The sequence below is a fragment of the Phaenicophaeus curvirostris genome, chromosome 5 (genome assembly GCF_032191515.1).
Source record: "Phaenicophaeus curvirostris isolate KB17595 chromosome 5, BPBGC_Pcur_1.0, whole genome shotgun sequence".
NCBI classification, from domain to species: domain Eukaryota; kingdom Metazoa; phylum Chordata; class Aves; order Cuculiformes; family Cuculidae; genus Phaenicophaeus; species Phaenicophaeus curvirostris.
In genome coordinates, this window is record NC_091396.1 from 44659932 (window position 1) to 44682989 (window position 23058).

General features: G+C 41.3%; 1 protein-coding gene across 5 annotated transcripts in view; it reads left to right on the forward strand.

Moving 5' to 3' along the window:
- The window catches only part of TTLL5 (tubulin tyrosine ligase like 5), a 135827-nt gene that overhangs the window by 51272 nt on the left and 61497 nt on the right, over positions 1-23058 (forward strand). For all 5 annotated transcript variants that reach the window (XR_011337553.1, XM_069858581.1, XM_069858578.1 and 2 more), the window contains exons 24-29: positions 720-866; positions 3906-4006; positions 6937-7070; positions 7659-7772; positions 8169-8579; positions 10003-10193. Coding sequence is in view for 4 of the 5 variants with exons in the window: in XM_069858581.1 (XP_069714682.1) it covers positions 720-866; positions 3906-4006; positions 6937-7070; positions 7659-7772; positions 8169-8579; positions 10003-10193 (1098 nt within the window). In the remaining variant the exon portion in view is untranslated. The remainder of the gene's footprint in view (positions 1-719; positions 867-3905; positions 4007-6936; positions 7071-7658; positions 7773-8168; positions 8580-10002; positions 10194-23058) is intronic.

Consider the following 23058-nt stretch of genomic DNA (forward strand, 5'->3'; position numbering starts at 1 on the left):
GAGAGGCGAGCTGTGAAATCCAATAGTTTGGCTGTGAGGCTGCTCATTTATGCATTAGCAGAGCTGCTAACCAAAAGCAAATCCAGAGGGGAGACAGAAAGGGTTCAAAACACCCACAGGATGCATCTTGCCTTAGAATCTGCCTTGTCATATGATTCCCCAACCAGAGGTCAAACAGACATAGTGGGGGATTGGAATTACATAGCTGTAGATGCAGTTGTCTGTTGCTGTGGCAGTGGTATTCATATATGAAAAGTTACGAAATAGGGCTACATCACTTTAGTGAAGATATCTGACCAAGATCCCCTCGTCTGTGATAGTACTGAGTGGTTTTTACGTCAGGATGCTTCATCACGGGCTTTCTTTATCACGTTGCATGTTGGGTTTTGGCAATGTTCCCCTAACATTGGACTTCACAGGTTATTTTATGTTCTTCCTAAATTCTGCTGCTTGCTTTTGTTTTCTTCATCTACCATGCTTTTCAAACAAAGACTCCAAGTGTTTCCAGTTCTGACCCACCTCAGTAAAGTCACACCATTGTTCTTCTCCCTCTGCCTGGAATTTGTAGGGCTACATGAAAAATGCACATTGTGGAATGCTTTTGCTTGACAGTTGTAAGCTCATTTTCTCAGGACAGCAGTTATTAGCTGCTGTAGTACCTCTGTTGTCCCCAAATTTTGCAGCTGGTCCATTGTTAACTTCATCTCTCTTGCTTACAGGAGCTTGTAGTACGCTTTTTGAAGCGAGCTGCCAGCAATCTTCAGCAATCCTTGAGGATGATGCTCCCCAGCCGTCGTTTAGGACTACATGATCGTCTTCGTATCCTGGCTCACCAGCTGGGCGAGTTCATAGTCTCTTATAACAAGGTAGCTAATTCCTTTGTGGTTCTTCTTTTGGTAGCTCTTGGTTTCTGTTCTCTTCTGCTGGCTGCTGTCATATACTAGAAGGAAACCTGTTTTAAAGGCTCTGTTCTCTAATTTACATGGTCTGTGTTGTAGTTTTGAGCTCTGCATCAGTCAAGACAAGGACAGGGAGGGGTTATTCACCAATTACCATCATGGGTAAGACAGAGTCAGCTTGGGGAAAAAAAATACATCTAATTTTTTGCCAGTGAAACTAAAGGAAGATACTGAAAACCAAATGCCCAAAAGAACACCTTTCTCTCATCCCTCCCTTCTTGCCAGACTTGACTTTTACTCCTGATTTTCTTCATCTCCCCCTACCCTCCACCAGTGGCGCAGGGGGATAGGGGGTGGAGGTTCCAGTCAGTTCATCACGTTGTCTCTGCCACACCTTCTTCCTCGTGGGGAGGACTCCTTACCCTTTTCCCCTGCTCTAGTATGGGGTGTCCCTCCCATGGAAGACAGTTCTGCACAGACTTCTCCAGCCTGATTGTTCCCATGGGCTGCAATTCTTCACAACCTGGTTCAGCGTGGGTCCCTTCCATGAGGCATGGCCTCCTTCAGTCACCTCTCCCTGCTCCAGTGTGGCTACCCATAGGGACTCCTCATGTGCTGCAGGGGGGATGGGCTGCTCAACCATAGTCTTCTCCACAGGCTGCAGGGAGTCTTTGCTTGGGCATCTGGAGCACCTCCCTGACTGACCCATTATCTGCAGCCCTATTTTCCGTACTTTGAATGTCCGCATAGTTGTTTCTCTTGCATGGGGTGTCTGCAGGGCTATTTCTCTCATATCTTGTTTTTCTCGCTCTGCCAAAAGGGCATGAGTGGTCCAGTGTCCCCTGGCAGGCTGGACACAGGTAGGAGGAGAGGCCTGTACCTCCTTCCTCTCTCTGCTGCTGCCCCCTTGCTGTTTTTAACCTGCTTCTTAAATATGTTATGAGAAGTGTTACCACCATCACTGATTGGCTTGGCCTTGGCTCTGGTCTGTCTCAGAGCCAGCAGCTTCCAGCAGCAGCCACCCCTATAGCCTGCCCTGGTGGTTTTCTTTTGCTTTGGCTTGTCTTTGATTCTAGTGTTTTGTAATGTCTCTTCCCGTTTCTCCCTATTTTTATGATGCTTCTTTAGAGATTTTTTTTTTATATAAAACAGTATGAAATAAGTATTTTATGACTTGTTTGGTATGCAGAGGGACTGCTGCTGTATGTAGAATGGGACTCTGCATGCTCAGTGATAAGGAACAGTAGGTCCTAATTTAAATAATTGTCACTGCTTTAGGTGTAGAAGACACTGTTCTTAGCACAGTGGTTTCATGCTAATCCTTGTTTTGCAAGAACAGCTTCCCCTTTCCTTTGCCCCCTAGCATTTATTTAGTGTTAGAACAAGGGTAGCTTAAATTTTATTTCCAGAGGCTGATGTGCACACAAGCCTCCAAGCTCCTACTCATTAGCAGAGGATGTTCGCTTACATTCTCTTGTCAGAACTGACATGTGGTAACTTGATCTGGCAAAGCAAGGCTGGTATTGAACCAAATCTGTTCCAGGGAGCACCTTTTATGCTTCATGCTCACTGAATTACTGCTGTAGGAGTAACCACAAAACACATGAGTGGCTCTGTGGTGAGTGAAGAACGCAGCTGCTTTGGAGATAATTTCCACTCAAATTGTATTCAAACATCAGGATTTTCTGCTAACTCTTGAGTAAATTCACAAAATAAATCTGTGTAACTGGTAACAAATCAGTGCATAAATATATTTTCTCATTTAAAATGAGTAGAACAGGTCTCATGAGGTTTTAGGACATACATGTCTACACCATTGAGAGACTGTTAGGCTGCGAGTTTTTTTGATGTCTGAATCTTGCACACAGACTTCTTTCACTGACTTGTAACTTAAGATCTAGTAGGGGACTCCTACTAGCCATGATGTATATTCTGTAATGACACAGAAGGGAAAAAAATAGTCCTTCCAGCAACTAAGATCACATGTTGTACAGACTTTTACTTGAATAGTGAAATGTTAGCTTTCTCTTCCTCCTCTTGAATTATCTTTCAAAAGATGCATCTGAACCTTTAATCTGGTAATGCTCAGAGTACCAGTAGGAGTCAATGAAGTGGAGGGCCAATCTAGACAGATAAAGCTTGCATGTTGGTATTGGTACTTCAGACAGGCATTTAGTGGCTTTTTTTTTTTAAATTAACAAAAATGTTTGTGTTAATACAACCTTTAGTGTCAACAAGTTCTACTGGTGTAAAATGGAGCATTTGTATCTGAGAGCTGGCCTCCCGTTCTCACATACAAGGGTTTACCATCTCTTATTGCAGTGTATTATAGTGTACAAATGCATATTTGTCACATGCTTTACTGTTTTACTTCCTTTGCTTTTGCTAAAGCAGTGTATTTTTGGTATGTAGGTAAGCCCTTGGCAATTTGCTGCGTGACAAAATAAATTTACTCAACAGGTGAATACCTAGTTTCCAGTAGGAAATGTGGATGCCCTCAGCAGACCTCCTTGATTGAGTTTGTTTAATATAAAATTATATTTTTGTCCTCCATTTTTCCTGAATACCTCATTTGGGGACTGATGCTTAGTTAAAAGCTACTTTGAGGAACTTGGGGACAGAAAAAGCAGGAGTAGAAAAGAGACTCGAGATGAGAAGAAGAATCCCCCCCCCACACACACACACTTCCTGATGTCCCAGCAAAGAGTATATTTGATGAAACAGCATGTATTTGTGAAGACCTGACCTCTTCTCAGCAAATCAATTCTAATAAGGTTTATGTCAGGTGGAGGAGTGAGGGGAGTGTAGTGTGTGCTTTGCATGCTGTCTCTGGGGCTCTCTGTGTTTATCCATTCTGTTGCACATAAAGAAATAAATTGGCTCTTTGGAATTGATGTTCTTTTTTTCCTGGATCCCATGATGGGGTTTGTTTGTCTTCTCTGAACTGTAGCTATGCCATGGAACATAAACTGCATAGAGACACTTACTGATACTGCTTATTAACAGGAAACAGAGCAGATGGTTCAGAAACGGTCAGAAAAGAAACAGGAAGAAGAGGAGGAGGGAGTGAATCCTGAAGGTTTTCAGAACTTCATTACCAGAGCGAGGTAGGAATGGCTTTTATTCTCTTTGATAAAGGATTTCCTAGCCTTGAAGATGAAGGTATTGTTCTAAAGACGTTCTGATCGATAAAAGCCTCTAGACGCCTTTATTGGCTATAGCACCTGCTCCTGCTCTTGCTGGGCAACGGAGAACTTGTCTTCTCTTTTCTCCCTCCTTTCTGGCAACCAAACACTTGTAGAATCAACATCTGTTGCACAAAAAAGGACATACAATAGATGTTTTGATCATTAAGTAGATTGCCAAGTGGTTGTCCTGGTCTGTGTAAATTTCAAACTGATGCTGGTGAGCTAATGGTCTCCTTTCCTGTGGTGCTGGAGAAATGTGGCAGTACTTTGGAAGGTGAATGAAACTAGAGCTGCTGCTTAGATGGCCTTGAGCTGCCGTGGTTGAACAGTTTGTGGTTCTCTCTCTCTCTCAAGTTTCTGCTCTTAGAAACAAATTTCATGCTTGCTGACTGTATTCAGAAGATCTCCAGGTCTGGACTTTATGTGATGAGGAAGGAAGGAAGTTCCTTCCTGTCTTCATCCTTCTTTCCTATTTGGCTTGCTAAGGCAGTCCGTTGCAAGCAGTTACTTCAACAATAATAAAACCAGCATTTTCTAACTGTACGTGCTCTTAACTTGATTTGCCTTAAACTTACAACAGTCTGGTAGGACATGCATTTTGAAAATAGGTAAATACTCTTTATGGCCTATAGCATTGTATGAAAAACAATGGTGGTGTAGCTATCTGTCTATGGAGAGGTCTGAAATTATTCAGCAAACGAGAATTGTGTCCTCAAAGTCTCTGATTCTTGGGCACAAATTCCGATTCCTTTTGACTCCTGTATTTGCCCCATATATGACATGTCTGTATGGACAAGGACCCCTGTCAATATCTGAACAGGCAGAATTCACCTGCCTTTTAATGCACTTCTGTCTTCTCTGGGTAGTTTGACAGTCACTGCTTCTTTTTCATGATAAGTTACAAAACTCATTTTTCTTTTCTTTGGTTTGGATAGCAGTCTTAGTGACTGATTAGAAGTGGGTGATAACTGAGGCTTCTTAACTAAGTTCAGAAACCTTCACAGTCTATTTTTGATGCTACATTCTCATGAAAACAATTCCTTTTACATTTTGCTGATTTAATTGCAGTCATTACTGCAACAGATTTACAGGCTCCAAGAAAAACTTCACTGCTTTTCAGGTAGAGTTCTGTAAAAGAATGATTCTCAACATGTCTCACTGCCATGTACTATAGCATCTACTCCCGTCACTGGAAACACAGATTACATGGGCTTACTGCACGCTTCTGATTCTCTGACATCTCTGGCCATTAAACTGACTTTCCCTCCTAGGGCGTGTCACTTTAGCTTTTGCCAGAAATGCTAAGAGATCTGTTTGGAGCAGAACTGCATACTCTTCTGTTTCCATGTTATTGGCTACCATACTATGTCCTGATGCATGGTCTAGGCTGGAGCTGGATTTTTTTTTTGAATGATCTGCCTGTGTGATAAAGAACAGAAAAAGCCAGTTTGTCTATGATCAGACAATTCCTAGTGCTGATCTTTCACCTTCTTATGAAGTATTGTGTATGTCTGAAAGCTCTAATACCTGACACTACTTTGTGCTGTTCTTGAAGCTTAAATTGGTGAGCTAGTCATTTGGAGCTGAGCAAAGGGGTAGATTTCCACTTTGAGTGTTTGTTCTGCCATACAGTGAATGCAGCACTGGAGAAGATGAGGAATAAATGTTGCCACTTAATAAAATGAGATTGTCTCATTGATGCTCTAGCTGTGGTATCATATGTATGGAATTGTGTTTAGTTATATACATGCTACAACCATTGCTTCTAAACATCCTCTGTGCAATGTAGATGTATGTATTTTTGCTGGTAAATTCACTTAAAAGTTAAAGTACCTTTCCAGCAACAACTTTTCATTCTTAAATTTCCTCTTTACCTCTATTTCCGTTGGTTTGGGAGAAAAGGTGAACTTTGCAGCATGCCCTGAAGGTCTGAACTCCAGTGGGATCAGCTTTAGACATTGCTTTCACTAAAGCTCGGGCTAGCTGAGGCTAGTACGAGTTGGATATGCAGAGGACATTTTCAGGGATTATACTGCTGCTATGCTAATTTGTATTCCTGTGTTACGTTTTCTTGTAGTCTTACTGGGACTATACATTTGCTTTTAGTCTTTGCTCTGCCCTATGTGTAATGACTAATGCTGAGGCAACACTATTAAGCAAAAAGCACATTAGATACCAAAACAATTCAAATTACAGATTGCACAAGCTAATATGGGTGGCCAAATAACTGGTACTGGTTTGGGGCCCATAGAAGCTTAGGACTTTGGGGCAGTTAAATTCCTTTCTTGTAAAGGAAACAAGAAACGTATGCAAATTCTGTGAGATTCACAAAAATATTGATTGTTCTGTGTTTTTGTCCTGCAGTTTTGGCTAACAAGCTCTTTCTTGCTCTTTCCTTCTCTGCCCACACTGCTGAATTGGAATTACTAATGATGACTGTAAAACAGAGGCTGACCTGAGTTCTCTCACGAACATAGCAGTTGCTTGTTCTAGAGAGCACCTGGAGAAGATTCAGAAATTTAGCTGTGAACTGAATCTCTACTGTTGAACTGATCTCCCGAAAAACGTGTTTGAATTCTTCGCTTTATTTATTCTGGGAAGGCTCCTGAATGCCTTGAATTTTCTGCTGCATGAGAAACTGGCATTTCAGTGGGCATCTCTGATTTAACCAAGGCATGTTGCTTTCCTTCTGCTCTTACCATGCAGAACTGAGCAAATCATTAGCTGGCCTTACCTTTTTTCCCCACTCCCCTCTTTAGTCTCTTTTTCATTTCTTGTCTTTGATTGTTACACAAAGGCAGAAAAGCTTAGAATCCTTACTTGCATCTATTCTTCTCTCCTTATTGTAGTGAAAGTGACCTGGAGGAAGTGCTGACATTTTACACACACAAGAACAAGTCAGCAAATGTCTTCCTAGGAACAAAGTCCACAAGCAGAAAGCCCAGCAACACCACTGGCCAGTCAGAGAAACAGCTTCAAGGTGGTGAGTTTTGCAGGCAGTTCTGAGTTGATGTTGTTCAGACAAATCCTATTTGGAAAGAGAATAAGACCTCCAGAATATTACTTGGATTGCACATCTTTTTTTTTAAAAAAAAACCTGAATCTATGTGTGAAGATGAGAGTAACTGCACTCCTACCTTCTTTCCCTGAAGTGGAACAGGATGAATCTGGACTAGTGTATATAAGGAACTAGATAGGACTGAAATGAATGTGTGCAGACTGAAGGCACTGAGATTTGAAATTAACAGAGAATCCTGAAATCTAAGTAAAGGATGAGAGAAATCAAGGCCTATTAAATTGTACTGCTTGCAGTGGGTGTACTTACTGCAGGGCAGTCTGAATATTTGAGCCTAATTGTGTGTTCTATGGAAGGAAGTGCCGTGCTAGCCATGCATATCCAGTAGTCCGTGCTACTGTACATCACAGCACAATTGTAATCAATGGAGTTGCACAGTCTACAGTGAACTATAGCAAGAAAGTCCATTGTAACAAGGTTTAAATTCTGGAGTCCTGTTCTAACAGTATCACAGTTTGCATTGTTTTACTTCCTAACTCCTTGATTTTGTTATAGAGTATCCTGAGGTGGTGAAAAAAATAAAAGGTGATCAGCCCAAAACTTCAGGTGCAGATCTGCCTACAGAAAGAATTTTGAAAGGCTGTAAACCCAAAGAAATTCAATCATCCTGTAAGTGAACTGGCTTAAGACATCATCAAGAAAAAAAAATAGGTGTATATTCTGTTTTTAATACTGTTTTAAACAAAGATTGGAACTTTTTTTGCTCAAACTGGGGGATTCAAATACCTGATTTTGGGGAAGATTCTACAGGTTTTTGTTTTAAACCCGAGAAGGTACTCTAGACTGAGCAGTATGACCTTCCCCCCTCTTCTTTTGGGGAAGGTCTAGATATGGCAAGCTATGAAAGAGGATTTTCATCATGTAGAGCCTCTTCTTGTCTTTGCTGGCAGGCAAGGTAATTTTGGCTTTAGTGTGTCTGAGCAGAGGCTTTTGTGTGTTGATATTATCTGAAGGACCTGAGAAACGTTTTTTTCTCACGTAGCATGCTCATTTATCTTTGTGTAGTTCCAGAAGGACCCATCTTCTCCTTAAATGCTGAAGTAAAATTACCTCAGTGTGGCCATCCTAGTGCTTCTTCCTCTGTTTCTGGTGCCATGTTCCAGAGAAGTACCAATTCCTGGGTACAATCTCAGCCTGCAGCCTCTGAAAATTCACAGACGCCTGGTCACCATTCGTTGCCAACTCCTCCAGTTGGTCCTAGGCTGACTGAGCCCCTATCCCCACTACCAACCTCGCAGAGCACAGCTCCTGACAGCTATTCTGTCTTCACAAACCCAGTATCCAGCGAGGCTTCTACCCTTGGAGGGTTACATCGTTGCTTTTCTGGTAGCTGCAACATTGGCCCATTCTCATCTTTTTCAAGAGCTGCTCAGATCTACAGCCAAAGATTTTCCCGACCATCTTCTGCAAAAGTAGGTGAGTGTTCCGAGATACATAATAACCTGCTAGTTCAGTACAGACGTTGTGTAATCTCTGTTCTGTGAGTAGGTAAAAATTTTATGTTTCCAGAATTATGAGTCTTGCTGAATGGTGCTAAATTCTTCATGGAGAGGAGGAGTGCACGAAGCAGCCTTTGTTTGCTAAAGATGCCCTTTTATCGAGCAGAAGAACAGGACATCACAGAATCATTTAGATAGGAAAAGATCCTTAAGAGTGTCGAGTCCACCACTAAACCATGTCCCTAAGTGCCATGTCTCTGCAGCCTTTTCCAATGCTTGACAACCCTTTCAGTGAAGAAATTTTTCCTAATATCCACTCTCAACCTCCCTTGGTGCAACTTGAGGCTATTTCCTGTCATCCTGTTGCTTGTTACTTGGGAGAAGAGACCAGCACTCACCTCCCTATAGCCTCCTTTCAGGTAGTTGTAGAGTGTGGTAAGACATCTCCAAAGCCTCGAACTCTGAACTCAGCCTTTATACTTGTTTGAAAGGAGCCGGGAAATGAAGTATTGTAAATTTTCACTTGATTATGCAACTCATCTCGTGTTTATCATTAGTGATTTTAATGTAGTCTTGGTTAGCAGAAGGCCTGCCTCAGTCTATGTGCTGTTCTTAGTTCTGTGTTTATCATGAAGAGAAATCCTTTAACAAAACCTCGTAATTGTTGAATATTTAAAGGTGTGTCAAGACCTCAAAAAAAAATAAAATTCTGAAAGAATCATTACTGCATCTCATTTTCTAAGCATCTTTCAGCACTGCCTAATCCGGGGTTATCTTAAAAGCAAGATATAGAGAGTTCTCATTTACCATTCTGTGGTAGAACACAGTTGAACAACGCACTTTAGAGTGTAAAGAATCTGAAGGACAGAAGAAACTGTAGTAATTTATGGATGCAGACTGTAATCCATTAGGAAAGTTTTGGGAACCACACATGGGTCAACAGCTGCAGTCCTGATAATATATATATGTCTGGGGTTTTTTTAAATGATGGTATACGCTTGCTTTAGGTTATATGTCAGGGTCTGCATGTGTTCACTAGGGTTGCTATGTATATATTGACAACTTTTCTAGCATTAAAATAAATCTGACTTCCTGGCTGGTTAGCTTATTTAAGGGGATTCATTTCTTATTAAGAAAAAACATTATAGATTTAGCTTAGGTAACAGCAGTTACCTGTTGAATTGAGTGCCTGGAATTGAGTGACATTAGATACATTATAGTGGAGAATATGAATTTAGAATCAACAGAATCTCATATAGGCAACACCCATGCAGAATAGGAATCTTTATTCTTCCTAGAATCTGCAGAAATTATCATACCTGCTTTTGTGTCTGTGGGAACAGCAGGCTGAGAGTCTTGACATACTGGTCACTAAGCGTGTCCAAATGTTTGTTTGATAGGTTTGTGCCATCACAGTCCAAGTGGGCAGCATGCGGGCTCAGCCAGGATGCACAAAGATGCAGAAGATCCTTCTTCCCAGGGCAAAGGTTACAGGCGCAGGGTGGTAGCAACAGAAATGCAGCAGCTGGCAGAAAAGCAAGCAGCCTGTCAGTATTCCCCACCGAGCCACATCAGTCTCCTTACACAGCAGGTACGTAAGCAGTAAAGCTAGATCCCCTGTGACAGCAGAAGAGTCCGTTACTGGCTTTTGTATCGGCGCTGGGCTGTGCTGAAACATACTGGGTTGAGCAAATCTCATGAAAATTGATTTATGTTATATTGTTATATATAAGGGAGCGGAACAGAGCATGGAAATATTTAAGGATGCTTTCCATAAAGCACAAGAGAGCTCAGTCTCCAAGCGTAGGAAATGAACAGGGAAGAGAAGAGACCAGTGTAGCTGAGTCGAGACCTGCTGGTCAAACTGAAGAGCAAGTGGGAACTGCACAGGCAGGGCAAGCAGGGACAGGTAACCTGGGAAGTGTACAGGGACACTTCCTGGTTGTGTAAGGATGAGGTCAGGAAGGCCAAGGCGCAGCTGAAGCTCAGGTTGGCAAGGGAAGTGAAGACCAACAAGAAGGTACATCAATCAGAAGAGGAAGGTTAAAGAGAACGTACCCCCACTGATGGTTGAAAGTGGTGACCTCAGATCAACAGACAAGGAGAAAGCTGAAGTATTTAACACTTTTTTTGCCTCAATCTTCACTGAGAACTACTCTCCTCACACCTCCTGGGTCACGGGGCAACAAGATGGTGACCAGGGGGGTAAACCCCCTCCCACTGTAGAGGAGGATGAGATTTGTGACCACCTGAGGAACCTGAACATGTATAAGTCTATGGGACCTGATGAGATGCATCCTGGAGTCCTGAGGCAATTGGCCAATGTGGTTGCCAAGCCACTCTCCATGATATTTGAAAAGTCATGGCAATCAGAAGAAGTCCCTGGTAACTGGAAGAAGGGCAGAAAAGGTGACCCCATTTTTAAAAGGGGTAGAAAAGACAACCCTGGAAACTACTGATCTGTCAGCCTCACCTCTGTGCCTGGGAAGATCATGGAACAGATCCTCCTAGAAGGTTCACTAAAGCACATGGAGGACAGGGAGGTGATTAATGGCAGCCAGCATGGCCTCACCGGGGGCAAGTCTTGTATGACCAACTTAGTGGCTTTTCTATGATAGGGTAACCACAGCAGTAGACATGGGTGAACCAGCGGATGTGATCTATCTAGACTTCTGTAAAGCCTTTGACGTGGTCCCCCACAACATCCTTCTCTCTAAATTGGAGAGATATGGATTTGATGGGTGGATGGTATGGTGGATAAGAAACTGGTTGGATGGCCGTATTCAGAGAGTAGTGCTCAATGGCTCGAAGTCCAGATGGAGATCTGTGACAAGTGGTGTCCCTTGGGGGTCCGTACTGGGTGCTGTGCTGTTTAATATTTTCGTTGATGATATTGATGGTGAGATCAAGTGCACCGTCAGCAAGTTTGCAGATGACACCAAGCTGAGTGGTGCAGTTGCCACACTGGAAGGACAGGATGTCATCCAGAGGGCCCTGGACAGGCTGGAGAAGTGGGCCTGTGAGAACCTCATCTGAGGTTTAACAAGATGAAGTGCAAGGTCCTACACCTGGGTTGGGGCAACCCGTGGTTTCAATTCAGGATAGGAGATGATGTGATTGAGAGCTGCTCTGCAGAGAAGGACTTGGGGGTGCTGGTCAATGAGAAGCTTGACAGGAGCCAGCAATGTGCACTCACAGCCCGGAAGGCCAACTGTATCTGGGCTACATCAAAAGAAGTGTGTCCAGCAGGTCGAGGGAGGTGATTCTGCCCCTCTGTTCCTCTCTTGAGACCTCATCTGGAGTACTGTGTCCAGTTCTGGAATCCTCAACATAAGAAGGATATGGAACTGTTAGAATGGGTCCAGAGGAGGGCTACAAAGATGATCAGAGGGCTGGAGCACCTCCCATATGAGGACAGGCTGAGAGAGTTGGGTTTGTTCAGCTTGGAGAAGAGAAGGCTCCAAGGAGATCTTTTAGTGACCTTCCAGTATCTGAAGGGAGCCTACAAGAAAGCTGGGGAGGGACTGTTCAGAAAGGCTTGTAGTGATAGGACTAGGAGCAATGTCTATAATCTGGAGAGGGGGAGATTTAGGCTAGACGTAAGGAAGAACTTCTTTACCATGTGAGTGGTGAGGCACTGAAAGAGAAGTTGTGGCTGCCCCATCCCTGGAAGTGTTCAGGGCCAGGTTGGATGGGGCCTTGGGCAGCTTGATCTAGTGGGATGTGTCCCTGCCCATGGCAGGGGGTTTGTAACGAGATGATCTTTAAGGTCCCTTTCAACCCAAACTATTCTATGGTTTTAATTTGTCATGAGGGTGATGTACTTTACTACGCATTTCTAGACAGGAGAATCTGATTATTATTTCACACTTTTTATCTCCTCTGTTTAAGCCACTTGAATTATAATAGTCCTCTTGAAGTACAAGTATTGTAAAATAAATTGACATGAAGATGACCCCTGGAAGAGAACATCACCTACCTAAGTAATAAAAATAGTACAATTGTTTAAAGCCACTCCAGAAACTTGGAGTTAGTCTGCCTTGTTGGAAAGTACCTGACTGGTATGAAAGGGATTTGATATTTTAATTTAATCATGTTTAATGGCAAGATTAAGATTATTGATTTGGAGGGATGTGTGAAAGAGAGACTTCTGGAAAGAATACTGTTGCTGTGAATGGTTTCTTTTCCAAAAGCAAGAACTTCTGAGAGATTTGAATGTCCATGCCCTGTGTTGTGACCATCTGTGTCTTAGGGGTAGGGGTACTCTGAATACATTACCTCCTTCCAAGAGCAGCTGTGAAGCTTGTTTTCCCTTCCTGTTCTTGTGAGAATTGCTTCTATTATCGCTGTACTAGCATGGGTCTCTAGGGTTCCCAGGAATGTAGCCTCAACAGCTGTGCTTGGAGTGATGTTGCCATTCTTGTTGGGAGTCCACCTTTGTCCCTCTCCTGTTTCTGCTGTTCTTGACTGTTTCCTACCCATGCCCAAAGCACCTCTTTCATGTTTTCTCTCTTACATTCTTGTTTTCTACCCTCTGTGTTAAATGAGGTTAATGTATAAAGTGAATTTGCTGCTGAAATGACAGCATTCAAAGGGGATATTTTAAGTATCTGAAAAACTTTGAATAAGATGTTTAAAATTTGTTGTCTTAAAAAACCAAGATTTTGTGATTACATCAGCTTTCTGTTTCGTCAGTCCTCTCCCTTCACTTCTGGAACACCAGATGGGAACTTCATGGTGATGCTCATAAAGTGAACAGTTCTTGTAAAATGGGGGTGGAGTGGGTAGGAAGGTAAAGCCTCACTCATGTGCGGTTTCATTCCCTCGCACAAAGTTAGTTTTCACTCCTCACAGACTGTCTCACAAAGTTTGTAAGAATATTTTGCCTTTCGCTAATTTGTATTTTTAAAAAATATTTGCTTATTATATTGTATAAAATTTCATCAGTGCATCTTTGTGCTTGCAATGAAGAGAAAACAAAGGTAACTTCACAGTGATATACAATAGAGATACTGATCTAGAACCCATGAGAATCATTACTTAATCCCCTGCATCACTGTCTGATGCTTTACTGCCTGGTTGCAGGAATGAGAGAGTGGATGTACTGGAGTGTACTGTACAGTCTCAAATTAGGTTATGAGTGCTAAATATTCAGCATTCCAAATTAATAAATACAGCCAAGTTGCTAGGGAGAATCTTTTATTGTTAAGTATAGCTGTTAATAATGAATGTTAGGTTTTACTTCTGAGGAATTTTATTCGATTTTATTTATTTAAAAATACAGATTTTCAAAGTCTTCGTGATTACATAAAATCTAACAATAAAGTTGATTATGAGTGTATCACAATGAGAGTTGTTTACCGCTGTCAGTAGGAGATCTTTCAAACACTGCCTGATTTTTGCAGTATTTGCCATCTAACTACAGTACTCCACACTATCAAAAAATTGCAAGGTGTTCCTCTAGTCAACTACTCAATGCATTTGGGAGCAAGCAACACAGATCTCTATGGAAAATGTGTGCCTTTGGTTGACCTCATTGGTTCATGGCTGAGTAGGGTAGTAAATGGAGGTATTTGAGCTCAAAAGGTCATAAGAAAACAAGTAAGGAGAAAGCTCCTGTCTAAATTCCCCAAGTTTGAACTAATTTAGTCTTGAAGATAGTACTTTCTTACCTGTTATGTGAAAAATGTTAAGTACATAGAAGCACAAGGCCCATGACAGTGTTTCAGTGGGGGGCTAAAATCAAGTGGAGTTCAACATAATCTGCTGCTTAGCCAGTCAGAATGCATGTATTAATTAGCAGTGAACAGAGTGCTAATTTGGAACTAGCTGCAACATATGCTGCTTCTTGATTCTGTGGTAGGGGGATGCAGGAAGGAGAGATCTTGAAGATATCTAGGTAGTAGATTTGTGAATGATGTGGTCATTGACCAAGAAGACGTGTGGGGATACCACAGGAAATCTGATTTCGTTAAATACGCTATTTATAGATTCATTTATTAATCCATCAGGGATATAGCGTAGGTCTGTAGAAACAAATATTTGAGGATATGGGCATTAAAGATATTTTTCTTTATATATGTTATTTTTCACTATAACAAAGGAGGTACATTTTCTTTCCAGGTAATGAAGTTAAGCTCCTAAGAGAAAAAATAGGCAAAAATGCTTTATAAGACTTCTGTGACTGGATGGCATGCATTTTGGAGAGCAGAAACACAACAGTGAAGTAACAAAGTTTCTACTGAAAGGTGTGGCCAGTGTTAAGCTGGTGCAGAGGACAGAAAGACAACAAATGTGCTTACTTGTAATAAGGAACCTAAAGTTTCCTGTAAATTAAAGCAGGGAATCTTGCTCCACTAGCAGATATAAAAATAGAGTATTAATTTGCTCAGGTAAACATAATTCAGACAAAAAAAAAAATCCCCTAAACACCCCGCCCCTGTCTTGATCTATTGGAATTCTTTGAACTGAGAAAAATAACACCTAGTGGAACGGGTTCTTGTTGTTCAAACTTTCATTTTGAAAGTTTTTGAGCTTTCAGCAAGGACTGGTAAGCAAGCCAGCTATCTGTAGGGTGAGAGGTAAGGTTTTGTTATAGGTCAAGAACAGACAGAAAGTAAACAAAAGAATACCTAGCCAGTTTGCTGTACAGTAAGTGGATAACTGAAGGCACAGAATACAGAATGCACAATACGGAATGTAAAATTAAAGATTTGAAAGGAGGAGAGTCATAATGACTGGTGTATTATTACCTAAAGAATGAACATGAAAGCAAGTTAGTACAAGGTAATATGGGGTGTGAATTTACAGTAGATTAACTGCTCTGAAGTGTTCATCCATGTGAACGCATGCTTGTGCAGCTTATTTTTACCACATGCGGTAACTTCTTGTTACCTTCAGTAAAATGTGGGCTGCAGGTGTCCAGATGTTAAATTACTGTGAAGTTATGTGTGTGTTGTAAATTTCGGCTTGAGGCTGCCTCTTGGGAATTTGTCTGTATTCTTTTGTTGTTTACTATGAGAGTAGGTGAGAGAGATTTAACAGCTGCATTAACTGGGCATCACAATGACAAATTCAGTTCAGTGTTTTCAAATAACTGATAACATGACAAGCAATGATTTTAAGCACTTAATAAGCTTTAATCATTCAGGGAAGAAAAAATTAGTTTTGTTCTGGGAAGCTCACTGGAGAAACATGTTCTAAGTCAGGTAGTAAAGGAAACAAATTATTAGTATGTCTAAGGAATAGAATAGGAGATAGTATTTAACTATGTGAGCATCAATTGCATGCCCTCCCTTGAAAAACTGTTGTCAGTTCTAGTTGCTGTTTCTGAAGTGAATTCAGGGAAGATAACTGGGATTCACAAATAAGTAACTACAACAGTTAACTGCAAAGTGCATTTTTAATGAGGCAGTGAAATTATTAAGTTCGTTTAGGGAGGAAATAGGTATGAAGGAATTGTACAGAGCAGTGAATTGCAAGGTAAATAAAGTTGATTTTATTCACATTTCTCATAAAAAGAGGAGGATATTTGGTTTAGTAGGAAAACATCAGAGTAAAACCTGATAATAAAAGTGAGTAGTTATTGTCACTGAATATACTTACCTGAATGAGACTTCCTGCAGCAGGATACTGTTAAGGCAGAAAGCTTAACAGTTACTTCAGGTAGAAAGGTGTGTGTTTTGTGAATGGTAGATCCCTGGGTTTTAACACACCGGGTTAACAATTTTCCTTATCAATATGTTTGTTAGATGCATGGAAACTAAGTTCTTCTGTCTTCTGAAATATGTCAGGAAGGATAGTGAGTTTGCTCAGTTTTTCAGCTGTCCTGTAATTTTCTCAGTCAGTTTGCCCACTGCCAAGCAGGAGCCTAAGGTAGTAACAGTGTTGTTGGAGAATCAAGACAGGTCAGTGGTGAGCTGGGGAATGAAGCCTGAAGATGCAGTTCAGTAAGCCCCTTTCGTAGTATAGGGATTTAATTGCCTTTCTGGCCTTGGTTTGTGATATAGGGACTTTAGTAGCTACTGTGTTCCCTCGTAGTTCAGCTGTCCAGAAGTGGTTTTCATCTGTACCTACTGTTAGCCATTGGCCTGATGAAGGCTGTGACCAAAATAATCCAGACGTCTTTTTCCTCTGCTATATTCCTTATCAGACATTAATCATGAAGTTATTTATTAATCATGAAGTTATTTAATTTCACATAACATAGGTCTGTGCACTTGTATTGTGGGACTTTCTACAGGGAGAATATTAAAATGCGCAACATGTGTGTAGATCCAGAGCCAGGTTCCTGGATCCTGGATATGCATGTTTTTGCTTTGTGAATAGCATGCTACTTCTTTCTGAAATACGTTGTAAGGTAAAAAGAAGGATTCCTGCTGCAATGCTGGATCTGTGTGAGGTCCCTATCACTGACTGCTGGGGGGGGGAGGGGGCTGCAGTTGATATCTACCAGACTGTAGTACTTTGTAGTTATTAATGCTGGTGATCTGAAGAATGTGTTGGATTGGCCAACTTTACCTTGAGGAGGAGGAGGAGGAGCAGGAGAAGGAGGAGGGGAAGCCTGGTGGGAGCTCTGCCCCTCTCTGTGAGGGAGAGTGTGAGATTTCAGGACCTAGCTATTATTAGGAATAGCTCCAGTTCTTCGAGCCAGGGAGTTTAATCACAGGGATAACATCAGACCACCCAGGCAAAGGCTGTATCGAGCTGCCTCCATCTCTGCTATGCAGCCAGTCAGTGTCCAAGATCCAGCAGTCAGGCTTCCTGCAAAAATGCTGACAGGTCCGTAGGAGGATGGGGTATTTTTCTTACTCTAAATTTTTCATTTGGACAGAGGATGGAAATTAGCAAGAAGCAGATGATTTCACTAAACCTTTGGGCAGGGAAGAGGGAGTAAGGAAGAACTGGAGTGGACAGTTTGCGGTGCCCCAGAATAATCTTGTGGGAGTAATATGCATGGGAATCTCAAAATAGTGAGCTTCAGCTTAGCATCAGTTACAACAACATTTGAGCCCTCACCACTGCACCACCTTCTGAATAACAGTGTGGTACCCTGGTCTGTCATGTCCTCATCAGAGAAGTGCCACAAAGCAAACTGCCAGTATGCCAAAATACACTGTACCACTCCCAGTGGGCATCATCTCTCAGTTCTAGACCTGAGCTGCACAACATGGTGACTGCAAAAAAAACAATGACACTCAGGGTGCAGCTAATATTTGCAGAAATTTGATGGGGATATTTTCCTCACTGAAGAATTTTTTTCAGTGTTAATCCCTTCCTTTGACTCAACTAACTTTATCTGAGTCTTGATCAGATTTATTTTCCTTATGTAACTCTTTGGTTGGCTTTTACCCTTCCACCGATGAAGAGGAAAGGAGGAATCAAGGAAAAAGGCATCTCTCTGTAACTAGGAAGAGGAGCAAGAAACCAGGAGATGAAGTCTGAGGGACGTTTTTCTTTCCTTTTTCATGTAGCTCTGCACTGCTGCAGGGCCCCTTCTCCTTGTCCCCAGGCTGTTCACACAGGAGCTGGAATTACTTTTAACACTACTGATTTGTAGCATCAGCAGTATTATAAGTAGTCTCAGCAGAGATTGTAGGAAGTGAAAAAGTCAATGTAGTTTGTGGTGCTCAAATTGAACCCCTTCTGCTCTGAGGCTCCAAAGGGAATAGGAAAAGAGGCTTTTGTTATGATGCAGCAACATCTGCAGAGAGTCACTAAGTGGGCCAGGCTGAGCAGCTAGAACTCATGTTGTGGGAAAGATTACACCCTGATCATCAAACGTTTGGCAGGACTGTGCCTTATCAAAATCACTCCCACTGGAAGTTTTGAGGCAGAGTGTCGAAATGAAAGCTTGACTTTTTCAGGAGAAGGAAGAGGGGAGTTCAGCCATCCACAGCAGCAGCAATAACAACTTCGCTTTTTTCTTTCTTTTTTTTTTTTTGGTTTGTTAAATGGATGCATACGCTGGAAATACTACAAAGAATTTGCAAGTTTGTCAGATTTCCCAGGAATGTCTCTGGCAGGTCTTTGTCTGGAACATTTTCTGGAGACTGGAACACTTGTGCTCTGTATGCATATGTATATCCTGTAAGCTGGTAAGCTCAGCGAGCAGTGAAAGAATGTTACAGGCCTTTGGCCAAATCAGCCTTGGTACATACACAGATTTCACACTTCCTAGTCTGTTGGGCCCAGTTCTTCCCTTCTGGCCGGTTGCTCCTGCAAATTCAAATCTGTACATAAAATGAAGGTGGTTTAGTATGGGGTGTGGTCAGCAAGCTGGCCGGGTAACAAAAAGGTGATGCTAGAAAAATTGCTTTGTATTACAATTTCTTCAAGGAATTTGTAGTAGGTGTATTTTGTGCTGCTTTTCAGAGAGTGGAAGTGAGAGGGGGGGGAGAGAGAGAGAGTGTGTTAGAGATTTATGGTTTGGGGTTTCCATTGCCTCTTAAGGAAAGAGGCAGTATAAGATCCTGTGATGATTTCCCACACTGGGATGGCCTGTTGGATTCTTGTATCTTAGTGCATTAAGAAAGGCAAGGCAAGTGGACTGTTTCCAATAGTACTGGAAGACCTCAGTGCTCTGTTAGACCTAGTCATGCTACCCTGTGCTAAATCACAGCTGTACATGGGAGCTCTGTGGTGAAGCCAAGAAAATGCAACACACAGACTGAGGAGAGGACGGAATAACAGTGAATATAAATATTGTCATAGCATTTAGTCGTAGTCATCTCTGAAGGCTGAAAGAAGAAAAATATAACTGAAAGAATGCAGCAGAATCTTTTCTTTAAAAAAATTTAAATGGTAATTTGTTTGCTCTTCCTCTCTGTTCCTGGGAGTATAAATATTGCACAGATCTCAAAAGCCTCAGGGGTATGTGAGTCTGAGCAAGGCTTGGTGCAGGTGCAAATACAGTGACTGTGAAAGCCAGGTAATAGAAGAAAAGAAAAATAAACATTTATTTTGTAAGTTATGAGGTAAAGATGACATTGCTGGATGAATGTTAAGTAATAAAATGGAAAGTACGGGAATAACTAAGAGGCCTTGAAGCACACAGGAAAGAATATATCAAAAGGCAAAGGAGAAGATATTACAAAGGATGAGACGTTGCACATTTTTGAATGCTTCTTTTTTTGACCTTATATAGTGTCATCTTGTCCTGTCTGAGGCATCAAAACCTAGAGATTGTGGTCTGGTTGAAAGGTAGAGGACCAGTGATCTTGTGTGTCTTACCATGATACCTGCTCAATCTGTCTTAGAAGAAGAAAGTTTCTCGGTGAAATGTTAGCGTTTATACATACATTTTTGAAACTTGTTGCCAAGGGTATATTGTGCCAACAGCATTGTGGCATTGGGTCACCTCCTCTTTCAGACTGAACTTCTTACCATATTGGAGGCATTTTTGGAAGAGACGAAGTATGCCTATGATGACTGCGTTCTTTTGGCATATCTCTTACTCTTGATCTTTGAAATATGTCTCAAACTCTGGCTCCTTTTTCTTCCTTACCAATCCAAACAGAAATGTAAATTATTTGAACTGAAGAGGATGTGCTGCTCCAAGTGAGAGAAATAGTCTTTAGACTTTGTAGATCTCCAGTCCCCAGCACTTTATAGGCAAGAGGATATGACTGGCCTCTGGCAGAAAAATACTAAAACGGCCAGCTGGGGAGTGTGAAGTAGGCATTTTTTGTAGCGCATAGCTTGCTCAGTATTGTAACACATTGACCAGTGAAACACAGGATCTGCTGTTCAGGATGCTGGTAATGAAAATTTAAGTCACTTTTCCACGCTCTGCCAAGAGCGGCAGAGTAACAAGTTCTAGTGATGATGTGTCCCTGTTCACCCTGGTTGACTCCTGCAAACTAGAAAGAGAAATGCTCAAGCTGTTAGGAGGCTTTTCCTGAACCTGTGGAGGCTGATCTGCAGCACTGTGGGTTTTTTCCCCACATTGTTAACAATTGCTGCTGTAGCTTGTTTGAAGTATGAGACAAGATCAAAATTAAGATGCTCATGTTATTATAGAAAAAAATGTTCGTGAATATGATAGTTGGAAAATATTGAAAGAATGATACAATGTAGATCAGAAATGCAAAAGATATTAAGCTCCTCTTCTGATTCTTGCTTGTGATTTCTTAAAGGTACTATACAATAGGTCTTTGTCTGTAGAATGCTATTCATTAGAAACAAATTTTGTCCTGGAATTTTCTTCTTCCTATCTCTATTTGGAGATTTCCTATTTCCTGTTTAAACTATAAAGCAAATTAACAAAACCCAAATGCCCAGTTCTTATATCCAGCGCTTTCAAATAGCATTCTCTGTTGTGGCCTTGTCTTCAATCTGAAATTTATTCAGAAATAAATTGCTCTGAATGAAGCAAGACTGCAGAGACCAGTTCTTTTCAGTTGGCGTCTCTGCTGTCAAGAAGGCAAGTGTATTGCAGTCATAAACTTGCCTTGTAAGGTTTAAAAATTGAAGAAAAGAAAAAAAGGTATTTTGGCATTATTTTTGGCATTATATTTGTCTTTTTGGCTTATTAGCATTGTGTCACACTAAATATGACCGTACATTTATGTGCTGCTAGGTTTTCTAACACAAGGCTCTATTTATCAATGTGGCTGTGATAACCCACGTGGTTGTTGCTCCCCTGCTCCCCTATTTCTTGATCGTAGATAATAAATGGAAGTATATCGTGGGGGCTCTCCCCTTCCATGGGAGCTTTTAAGAATTTACTATACCATTGCATTCTTCACTCAGCATATTCCTTTCAGCGTGTAAGCTTTTTGCTGTCCCTGACAGTTTAAAAATTGTGGCAAAACTTTGAGTCATTCTGTAATGAGAGGTTTTAGCTGTGTATTATCTTGCCTCCTACGAACTCCACAGAGAACATATTGATGCGAGGAGAGATATTTGAAAATAGCAGTGCTTGGTGCAGCACAGCACACGCAGGTCTCCTGTTATACTGTCAGTGTCAAAACATCAATATTTTGAAGTCCCTCACTGGCAGTGAAAAACAGGAATCTTACAAAGCAGGAGAGTTTGAACCAATCTTGATATAACTCAGTGTGAAAACTTTATTCTTGTAGATATACACCAATAATCACCTTCCCTGTTGAGCCCCCTTGCACTAGCCTGCCTTTCTTGGTTGACTGGTTTGGGGTTTGTTGGGGTGGTAGTATTGTGATGTTGTTTTCTTTTCCACTACCACAATTTCTGAAGATGCAAGCTATTGTTCATGGAGATTTTGGTATTTGCTTTGGTCCAAGTGCTATCCGTTATCGTCTCCTAAGCCAAAGTAATAACTGATCTTCTGCGAGGTATTTGCTTCTATAAAGGGAATAATACTGTTCGATCAGGGGCACAGGACTAGTGAGTAGACAATGAAGCCACTCAGCTGAGCACAGATGTGTTTGGAGTGTCCAGCAATCCACCAAGACAATATCCTGGCCAGGTAATTACTTGCAGTAACACCCATCTGGGTGGGCTGGCTGCAGCTAAACCTTATACTCGTGCTGATGTTCTTGCCCTCATTCTGCATCCCTTGCCTGTGGTTAATCCTGCAGTAGTTTAAACACCTGTCTATCTGGAATGTGTGAAATGTCCCTACTACCCATGTTAAGCTGTTTGCTCACCTGCTTTGCTTAGAAAGACAGCTTTTAAATAAACAATGATACAGTATTAGAGAGGAAAGCATATTGCATCAATAGAGCAGGGGTGAGGTGGTAATTAATCAGACTAAATGGTTCTTGGTATGAGGAGAGAGAATTGGATAAAGTCATCTTCATTTCACACATTGGATGTGTTAGCAAAGCTGTGATCACTGTTGCTGACAAGCTAAGAATTGTGTATATCCTGCTTCATTTACCATGTTTGCCTCTGTGTTTGCCTCATTTGCCATTGTTGTTTCTTTTCAGACAATAAACTCTTTGTGGCCAGGAATTGTCATTGTTAGGTATTTGTATAGTGCCTGGCACAATCAGAACTAAACCTAATTTGCAGTTTTCTTTTGTTCCAATTAAAATGCTTTAAATTAAATTCCTCAGAAGACAACAACATTTAAAGTTAAGGTAGAGGCACCCAGATGACACCTAATTTTGTTTTCCATATAGGATGCACTGCCATCTACTAAGCTTGCCCAATATATCCTACCGTAAGACCTTGTTTTAAGGTGTTTGTTCTGAAAATACATCCATTTGAACTCATGTTTTCTGTGGTTAACATTTAGTTTTCAGAACACCTCAGGCAAGGCCAAAACCAAAGCTGCATTAAAAGAAAAATAAAAATTGTGCATTTTATTATCTACAGAACTTTTCTTTTAAATCTCTGGATCTCCTGTGCTTTGGAATAGCAATTTGAAATTTAATTTTTTTTCTAAGCTTGATTGCACATTAAGTATCTGAAAAGCTTCAGGTGAAATATACTCAGCAGCACCTGCTAGAGGTTCTCAGCTTCCTGGAGGT